General features: G+C 37.4%; 1 protein-coding gene across 1 annotated transcript; it reads left to right on the top strand.

Annotated features, from left to right (window-relative positions):
* The first annotated feature begins 26 nt into the window (after positions 1 to 26).
* mtdhb (metadherin b) lies at positions 27 to 9687 on the top strand. The gene is made up of 13 exons (XM_051130379.1): positions 27 to 521; positions 1120 to 1209; positions 1284 to 1368; positions 2339 to 2545; positions 2633 to 2686; positions 2767 to 2937; positions 3447 to 3506; positions 3687 to 3749; positions 3836 to 3954; positions 7923 to 8033; positions 8114 to 8197; positions 8275 to 8383; positions 9037 to 9687. Exons 1-13 carry the CDS (start codon positions 186 to 188, stop codon positions 9105 to 9107), a joined length of 1560 nt encoding a protein of 519 aa, XP_050986336.1. The 5' UTR covers positions 27 to 185; the 3' UTR covers positions 9108 to 9687.
* Positions 9688 to 10604: the final 917 nt, after the last annotated feature.

Genomic DNA, 10604 nt, shown 5'->3' with positions numbered 1-10604 from the left:
AAGGGGAGCTTTTCCGCAAGTCAGCTCATGCACCTTCAGCGAATGTTAGAATAGAAGCAGCAATAGCGGCCGTAATCGGTGGCACGCTGGGGCAGACTGGCACAGCTATGTATTTTCCCGTGTAATTATCACAAACTATTGATTTTGTGAATGATTGCACGCCGGTGCCCGCACAATAGATTGCAATGGCACCGGGTTGGCAAGAGATCGCTTCACAGCATGTGGAGCAGATAACGGGATATGTCAGAGAAACCCTGTCGACCGGCCTCGTCTATCTGAAGTCCGAGCTGGGAATAGACTTGGGCTCGAATCCTGATCTGTGCGCCCCATGGCTGCTGCTTTTAACGGCCTGGGGCGGTCTAGTTCTCATTCTGATTTTATGGGTCTCGGTCTGTCGTGGTTTGTCAAAAAGACTTTCAGGGACCGAGACAGGAGACATCGACGACAACACCGGTCCAGCGCAAGCGGTGAAGAAGGCAGATGAGCCCCGGAGAAGGAACAGAAAGAAGAATGCTGAGAAGGTTTGCCTCAGTGCCAGCATTTCGATTCATTCGAGTCGATTCTTTTGCATTCGTTCACCAAAAAGATTCACAATCCGAATCGTTACGCCTGTAGGTGGAGACAAGTGCTTTTGTGTTTTACGAGCGAGTCATTGAATCATTTCTCAAATTGTTCGTTGAGAAATATATTATATAACAAAATACAAGTCTATATAATGGTTTAGAGAGACTGTTTAACATCATACACGGTTTTTACACCTTAGGTTTGTTCGCGAAGGATACGTGTCGTTCGCCTGATTCAAAACTCTGAGCGGTTCAATGAAGGGCGTATTTATTCAGTCGGTCCAACCAATGAAATTGCGTTTCACAACCCGCACTCGAATGCGATTGGTTCGCGGTGTAGTCAATCTTTAAAAGCAGAAAAGCTGTCACTCGCTTCGAACCAACGGACAAAACGAGTCGTTAATTTAAAAGATTTAGTCGTTTATGATTGAAATACTAGTATTTTACATTTAGTCATCCCATTTCTTTTCAAACATGTATTTACCTAAATGTGGAACATAGAAGCGTTAAAAAAATGTTAAATGTTTTTAACAACAGTTTTCTAAATGTTTGACAGAAAGCCCAGAGGAATGGACTTGCTGTTGAACTACAGGAAGAGGCCAAAGTGGTGGACGGTCAAGAACTACCAGAAATGAAGACTGACAAGGTTAATTTATTTTGACATTTTCTGTAGTTTTAAAAATGAATATACTCACTTACTCATCCTCCTGGTGGTTTTAGGCAAAGAAGAATAAGAAAAAGCCAAAGCCTCCTGCAAAAGAGAAAAAATCCTCTACATCTGTTGATGGCAAAGAACCTGATGAAGGTATGATTTGATAATTTATTTTGCTTATGTAGGTGAAGAGGTATAGATAGATAATATGCTGCTGTTGGGATCAGTAAGATTTTAAATGTTTTTTTAAAGAAGTCTTTTATTATTTAAACAAAAATACAGAAAAGAAAGCAATATTATGAAACATTATTTCAATTTAAAATAAGTTTTCTATTTTAACATACTTTAAAATATAATTTATTTCTGTGATGCAAAGCTGAATCTTCATCAGCCATTACTCCAGTCTTCAGTGTCATATAATGCGTCCGAAAATCATTCTTGTATGCTATTTATTATCAATTTTTGGAAAAAGAACATTTATTCGAAATAGAAATATTTTCTAACAATATAAGAATTTACTATCACTTTTTCTATCAATTTTACACATCCTTGATGAACAGAAAAAAAAAAAAAATACTGACCTTAAACTTTAAACGGTAGTGTATATTGTTACAAAAGATTTAAATGTTAAATAAATGCTGTTCTTTTTAAAGTTTTATTCATCAAAGATTCCTAAAAAAGTATCACAGGTTCCAAAAAAATATTAAGCTGCACAACTGTTTTCAACATTGATGATAAATCAGCATGAAGAAGCATAATGACTTTTTAATTATCATTTGACACTGAAGACTGGAGTAATGATGCTGATAATTCAGCTTTGCATCACAGGAATAAATTGCATTTTAAACTATATTCAAAACCACTATTTTAAATTGCAATAATATTTCACATTATTTTGTTTTTTCTGTATTTCTAATCAAATAAAACAGCCTTTTATGAGCAGAAAAGACTTTAAAAACATTAAAAATCTTACTGATCCCAAATTTTGAATTGGCAGTATATTTCTGTGTGTGTTTGTTATTGTAACAGAAGGTATCTGCATAATAAATAGCTGTGACTCAGCGCTCAGTTTATTTGCATACAGTAGTCAGAACATGATTTTCATGGTAATTGTATCTGTCAGGTACCTGGGTAACCAAGGTCAGTAACCGTGAGAAACGACAGCAGCGACGAAAAGACAAGCCTCCAGGTGATGGGTCAGGCAGCCCAGTAGCAACAGCGGCTTCGAGTGCCATTTGTACCATGGAGGAAGTCCAGATCGTCCCAGAAGAACCAGAAACCACCATCACCACCGCTGTTTCCACACCTCCAGTCCAAAAAGAAGTGGAGGGTATATTTACAGCTAGAATATGTTAGAAAACACTCTGGTGAATGTATAATGGGGGAATCAAAATTATTATTTTTTCCTCCTTTGTAGTCGACCCACCTGAAACTAAATTAAGTTTTCTACGAGAGACTGTCGTTCCTCAAGGTAATCAGTTTTTAATGTTAACAGACTGAGTTGAAAAAATATTTTTGCACTTATATTGCACGCCTCCTGTGGTCTTGTAGTGACACCGTGTTGGGAGGAAGTGCTTGCTGTTAACAGTTCTGGCTGGAATGATCTGGGCCTGCAGCTTCCTCCTCAGATGGCCAGTGTTCAGGCAGAGAGCTGGACCAGCATGACCGTCCCAACCGAGCGTCAGGCTAGTGAACCCTCTGTCTGGCCCCAAGATATGGAGGGTACTGAAAAAAAGTTTCAATAATCACAAGTACTTCTTTTATTATATCTCTTATTACATCTGTCTTATAAAATGAATACTTTTTCCAGCGAATATGCATTTAATTAACCAAAAGTGATAGTAAAGACATTTATAATGGTACAAAAGATTTTTATTTCAAATAAATTCTGTTCTTTTGAACTTTTTTTTATTTAGCAAAGAATCTAGAAAAAAGCAGCACAACTGTTTTCAATATTAAAACTAAGAAATGTTTCCTAAGAACAAATCAGCATATAAAAATGATTTCTGAAGGATTATGTGACACTGAAGACTGGAGTAATGATGCAATAAATCATCTTTGCATCATAGGAATAAGTTACATTTTAAAATATTTTAAAACAGAAGACGGTTTAAATTTGTAATAATTTTTTAAAATATTACTGTTTATATTGTATTTTTGATTACATAAATGCAGCATTGGTGAGGTATGCATGTGTATATTATCATTTTTGTTTGTCTTTCTTAATACAGGCTCATGGACTATTGTGGATGGATCTCATATTCCAGTTTCGTTCACTGGCTTGACTGCTGGTAATTAATTCATAAAATGAAATGAATGCATAGCCAGGAACTGTTTCTCTGTACCACTTAATAATGTTCAGTGTCACTAGTTACACCATGCTCTATCACATCTCAGTGTAAACACCTCAAAATGTTATAAAAACAACTAGAATAAAGAAGAAAAAAAAAAGTAATCCTCTGTGTTTGCAGTCCCTGACCTGAGCTGGAGTGCTCAGCCTGTTGTGCCGGTGGATGACGAGTGGTCTGGAATAAGTAAGAAAATCTATACATGCTCATAACATATTTTGACTCACATATAGAGTCACAGACTTATTAAAAGTTTCTGTTGTGTTCCTAAGACAGTACATCTCCAGATCAATCGTGTGACTGGAACGCTCCGTCAGAGGAGTGGGGGAACTATGAGCAACAGGCTGTGAGCACAGCACCGCTGGAGCCACCGGTGCCAGAAATGGCACAGGTCAGTCTGTCGTGCAGCTGTAGGCTTGTGAAAACACACTCATTTTTACCTCTCTGAATTAATAATGAGAGCAAATCGAAATCAGGTTCTGACCTGGGCTGAGAATCTAGGATCTGTTTTCACATTAAGATTGATTGATGAGAGAGAAAGCTTTGTTGTTGCAAAATGAAAATAAGACTGTAAATTGACAATGCAATTTTTACACTACAATAGAGCTGAAAAAGTTGCGAGATGTAAACTCAAAATTACGATTTTTTTTTTTTTTTTTTTTTTTTTTCCTCAGAATTGCTTCAAATCGCTTTTTTGCAATTCTGACTTTATTACATTCAGAGAAAAACATCAGAATTGTGTGGGAAAAAATCTAAATTGCAAGGGTTTTTTTTTTTTTTTTTTTTTTTGCTATTTTGACTTTTTCTTGCAATTGCAAGTTCGCAATGTTCGCAATCTCACAATTGTAAATATTCTCAGAATTGTGAGTTTATATCTCGCAATTCTGACTTCATAACTTGCAATTTTGAGTTTATATCTCATAATTCTGAGGACAAAATCAGTTGCGAGATATAAGCGTGCAACTGTGAGAAAAAAAGTGGGTTTTTTTTTTTTTGTTTTTTTTATTTAATGGCGGAATAAATAATAAAAAGCGGGCTTCCATAGTAACCCAGTGTTTCCCAAACTGGGGTTTATGAGTTGAGGAAAAGCTAATAATTAATCAAATAATAAAAATGTATAATTTAAATAAACAGTTATAAAATAAAGTGAAACACTTCTAAAAAGATTAAATATTTAGCTGCATGTCATGTGACCATTAACTGACATCAGAAGACTGTGAACATAAGAAACATATTAAAAAAAATATTAAAGGAATAGTCCATCCAAAATAAAAATCCAAACCTGTATGACTTTTTTCTGTGGAACACAAAAGAAGATAATTTGAAGAATTTTGATAACCTAATAGCAGCCATTGACTTCCATAGTGTTTTTTTTTTTTTTTTTCATACTATGGAAGTCAATAGCTACTAAGGGTGTCACGATCCTCCAAATCCTCGATTCGATTACATTTTCGATTCTAAAGTCACGGTTCGATTCGATTCTCGATTTAAAAAAGAAAAATTTGAAAGCACAAGCTATGCCATTTTAAGACTTTTATGCAATATAATAATATCTGACCTTTGTTCGCAATGTACCACACACTACATTAACAATATAATGTAACAATAACTTATATCTTCAGTCAATTGGAAACTTATACAAAATAACCTGCCATCTAATTTCTCTTTTGTAACTGCAGTTTTCTTCACAGATGATGACATTCAAGTTCACAAAAAAAATAGCAGTTTCAAGTTCTTGTTAAAGAGGAATATGAAAAGAGAACTGCTAAAAATATTGCAAAAATACAGTCAAAAATATTAACTATTTACATTTATATGGGCAGATTTTTTTTTTATAGTTTCATGTTCTTCTTTAAGAAAATGAGAATGTCCACATTCTCTGTGGAGAGGGCTGCTCTTTGAGATGTCACAATGTCCCCAGCTGTTGAGAACACTCTTTCACTTGCCACACTTGTTGCTTGTACAGCAAGATAACGTTTGGCAAGCTTGGACAAATTTGGGTACTGGTTCTCATTATCTTTCCACCATTTCAGTGGATTTGAATCCACAGAAATTACTTTAACCATTTTGTATAGCTGAATCTCGTCTTTTACAACATCAGGCCATGGTTTGGTTTCTGATGATGATGCAGTGGAGGCTGTGCTGAAAAAATCACCAAACAGTTCACTAAGTGCTGTTCTCTTTGTTGGGGGGCTGCCTCCGCTGGTTGCTACAGTGACTGTATCCTCTGCAGGGTTTTGGCTGGATCCTTCTCCTGAGGCATGAGACTGAAATAGTCACACACAAAACACTGTTGTTTAAGGTAATAAACAGGCAGAAATTATATTTAAGTGTGACAACAACAAACAGAAAGGATATTGTGATTAGTCCTATTCATGAAATATTATGAATGTGAAATTATGTAAATACAAAAAACAAACTACTTTAACTTAATCACATTAGCCTATTAGCATCACATACCTGTGTGGAGTGCTCTTGCAAGATTTTCTCCTCCAGACAATTGAAGATCTCATTCCGAGATATGTCATCCAGGTGGGGTAAAGTTTTAAACCTAGGATCCAAGGCAGTGCTCTCATTCAGGAACTGTTGAAGTCTTGGGTCTGAATACCTCTCTTCAAAATTTGCCTCTATAGCAGATTTAACATCCTTTACAATTGTTGAATCTGTGTCTCTGTGTTTCAAAGATGTCAGGATGGTGTGTTGTAGGGGCATGACCATAGACACAGTAGGCTGCTGTTCGGAACTCATCAAGGTTGTAACTGTTTTCAGGGGCTTCAGTACCTGACATACATCTTCCAGAACAGTCACATCTTGATCAGAGAGGGTGATAAGGTCTTTAGCATTTTTTTTTATGTCTTTTTCTGCAAGTGCAGAATAGATAGCAGCTTGTTGCTCTAAATAGCGTGTGATCATGTCATAGCTGGAGTTCCACCTTGTAATGACATCTTGAACCAGCGTGTGAGGAGGAAGCTGAAGCATGTCTTGTTTTGACTTTAAGACGGCTGCTGCAGTGGTGCTTCTGTGGAAAAAAGTGACCACCCTCCTGACTCTGCCCAAAAGACGGGAAATCTGGTTTACTCCCAAACCCTTCTGGGAGGCCAGATTCACAGTGTGGGCAAAACATCCAATGTGTGGAGACAATCCAGCTGCATGTGAGGCATTGACAATGTTCTTTGCATTATCAGTTGTCACAGGAATTGTTGCATTTTGTCTGTTCAACTTCCATTCCAGTACCACTTCCCTCAGCACTTCTGCTAAAAGTTCACTTGTGTGAGCTTCATATATGGGGCGTGTTTGAAGTACTGGATTTTGAATTTCCCAGTCATCATTAATGTAATGCGCTGTGACAGTCATGAAGCTCTGTGTTGCTCTGGAGGTCCAGCAATCTGTAGTCAAGGCTACTAAATGGGCACTGCTAAGACCTTCAATAACTTTCTCCTTCACATTATTGTACATGGAGGGTATCACCGTAGCTGTGAGATGCGCTCTACTTGGGATTTCGTAGCGCGGTTCTAGCACGCTAATTAAATGCCTAAAACCGGAGTTTTCTACCACTGAATAAGGTTGCATGTCCACGGCTATAAATACTCCTACCGCGCTTGTAATTGCCTTTGCACGTGTTGAGTTACTTGGAAGTTTTATTCCAAATGAAGACGGTAGAGTAGTTTGTGTTACACTTGTCGGTTTAACAGATAAATCTATGTTTTTGTGGTGCCTGCGGAGATGCCCTGCCATGTTAGTCGTGCTGCCGGTGGAATAATGTGATATACGTACATAGCAGAGCTTGCAAACTGTGTTTTTTTTGTCGACAACACGAACGTTGTCAACATAACTCACTGGAAATCCAAAATACTTCCACACCGGCGACTTCAGTGAAAGAGGAGGGGGTTCAAGTTCTGTCGACGGGTCTCCTGCGTCTGCAGTTGCCATGCTATCTTTTGGCTGTTTGTTGTAGCTGTTAGATTGACTCGCAGCACTTCAACAAGCGTTTTTTTTTTTTTTTTCGCTTGGCAAGCCAAGCTGACGTGACATGGGGGCGTGGCAGCATCGACGATTCCATTTTTTGATTCGATAATCGAGATTGAGCATGAATTTCGATCGATTTCGATTTAAAATCGAAATCGTGACACCCTTAATAGCTACTGTTTTATTACCAGCATTCTTCAAACTATTTTCTTTTAGTGTTAAACAGCTGAAAGTAATACATACAGGTTTGGAATAACTTGAGGGTGAATAAATGATGACAGAATTTACATTTTTGGTTGTTCTCTTTACAGTATTTCTGATTCCCATTCCTTTGGCCAAGTAGTCAAACCACGAATGAAATTCACTCAAATCTTATTTCTTTCCATTGTGCAGGACTCTGATAACGAGAAGGATAAAGACGAAGCAGCCGCTCCTGGCAGCGGTAAAGCCAAGAAGAAGAAAAAGAAGAAGAAGAAGGTCGAGGATGCTGGACCTGCTGCTCAGGTGAGGATATTACCAAAAATCATTTTCAAAAACTGATCTAGTACTTCAAACCTAATGCTGAATACACGCATCATATTCAGCCGCAAGTGAAGGCAGAGAGAGACACGAGCGTTGCAACACCGGCACAGAGCGCGGCGGGAAACATCTCAGCTGCCACAGCAGGGGTGAGATCTGTTTTTCAACATTCATCTGGCTATTAGCAATAAAACGAGATTCTGAATTTGTGTCGACTTCTCAACAGACACGTGTAGACGACAAAGCACGTGCCGTACCATCAGTTCCAGTACAAACGCAGCAGAGAATGACCGGACCTGAGCCAACTGACAAATCCACTCCTGTACCAACACAAAGTACATTTAACCACCATATGTGACCCTGGACCACAAAATCAGTCATAAATTGAGATGTATACATGAACAAATAAGCTTTCCATTGATGTATGGTTTGTTAGGGAAGAACAATATTTGGCTGAAATACAACTATTTGAAAATCTGGAATCTGATGGCGCAAAAAATCGAAATCAAAATACTGAGAATATCACCTTTAAAGTTGTCCAAATGAAGTTCTTAGCAATGCATATTACTAATCAAAAATTAAGTTTATATATATTTACCATAGGAAATTTACAAAGTATCTTAATTGAACATGATTTTTACTTAGTATCCTAATGATTTTTGGCCTAAAAGCAAAATCAATCATTTTGACCTTATGCTACAAATATACCCGTGCTACTTACGATTGGTTTGGTGGTCCAGGGTCTCATATAGGTTTGAAGTTGTAAGATCATTCATCATTTTACAGGGTTTCTGCAGGTTATAAAAAGTCTTAATGTGGCCTTACAAATATGAAGGCATTTAAAAGGTCTTAAATCAGATTAGAAAACCTTAGAGAGGAAGGAATACTTCACCCAAAAATGAAAATTCCGTCATTAATTACTCACCCTCATGTCGTTCCAAACCTGTAAGACCTTCGTTCTTTTATTTTTTATTTTTTTCTAACCCAGAAAAAGCAGACGACAGCAGGGAGTCTCCGAAACAACCAGTGAAAAAGAAGAAAGCTAGAAGAGAGACATGAAGATATTGAAGAGATGAGACAACATATGCAATCTTGGGGTTGTACAGAATTTCATACTTCCTGAGTGACTTGTTTTTTGATACCCTTGAATCCACTGTGTTGTGAATCCCATCCTAGTGTCTACATCCCATTAGGTATATCTAGACAAAGTACTGTAACGTTACACGTCACATGAAGGGACACTTCATCTGGAATAGTTTCTCTTTTTTATGTATGTTAATTGCTAATTATACAGTCAATTTGATATGATTTGTATTTGCAGCAAAATATTTTTTGTAAGAAGATCCTGGCGATCGTCGCAAAGCACTAGGGACGTATCAAGAACACTTAAGATATACGCACAGGATCCACCGGGAACCTATAGATCATTGAGCTGTTACATGAGAGCGTTGTCTCATCCTTAATTTATGACACTGAGGCGGAGTAGAGTGCACTAACTTAGCCAGTTTGCAGGAGGAAAAGCAACCAATCAAGCCATATGTGAAAACGGTAACGAACTCTGAGAGACTTGCTGCCGGTGAGCATGAGTAGATGACGCTATTATCAGACAAACAACTTATTAACCGTACGCTTTGGTGAAGTAGTAGTGACGTCGGCCGGGTTTCTTGTGATCAGTGTTACACCAGGTACAGCAGTGTCAGGAAAATTTCAATGCCTTAACTTGTATTGTGCAAGATGGCAGCAACAATCTGTCAGCTGCATGCCGTTTCCTCTTTCGTATTTATTGGTTATTATAAGTCATGTTTAACGAGTAATAAAGATTAAAGAGTTGCTTTGCAAACCTGTATCATTGTCTGATTATTCCGAAAGCTGTTTTTCTGTTTGTATTTGGAGCAAATGGTTAATTATACAACAGTTTTAAAGGGACAGTCCTCCCAAAATTGAAAATTTTGACATTTACTCACCCTCATTCTGTTGCAGACCTGTATGGTTGTCTTCTGTGGAACACAAAAGAAAATATTTTGAGATGTATATATTTGTGGGAGTTCTGTCCATAGAATGAAAGTCAATAGGGTCCAAAAACTGTGGTCGGACGTTTTTTTTTTTTTGAACAAAACATTTAAATGTTCTTTGAAAAAAAGAAAATCTTGTTTGTCCATATTAAAGCAATACCCAAAAATTAAAAAATGCTGAAAATTCTCACCTTCAGGCAATCAAAGATTCTTCATCTGAAACGTATTCTGAGAAATTTAGCATTACATCACTTGCTCACCCGTGGATCCACTGCAGTGAATGGGTGTTGTCAAAATGAGTCTCCAAACAGCTGATAATCCACACGATTTCAGTTTCTAAATTAACATCTTAACGAAGCAAAATGCTGTTTACTTTAAAACTTCAAATCTCCTGGTTCAGACGAGACGAGCTAGAAGCAATTTGTTTAAGTTAAAAATGTCTTGATGGATTTGGTTATTACAAATGCACCACTTCTCACTTCACAAGTAATTGATAGACTGGAGTCTGTTGGATGAACTCGTGATGGCCCCCATTCACTGCAGA

Source organism: Labeo rohita, chromosome 16, assembly GCF_022985175.1.
Source record: "Labeo rohita strain BAU-BD-2019 chromosome 16, IGBB_LRoh.1.0, whole genome shotgun sequence".
Lineage (NCBI taxonomy): Eukaryota > Metazoa > Chordata > Actinopteri > Cypriniformes > Cyprinidae > Labeo > Labeo rohita.
Note: the sequence above shows the minus strand (reverse complement) of the source record. Positions and strands in the feature narration are given on the sequence as shown.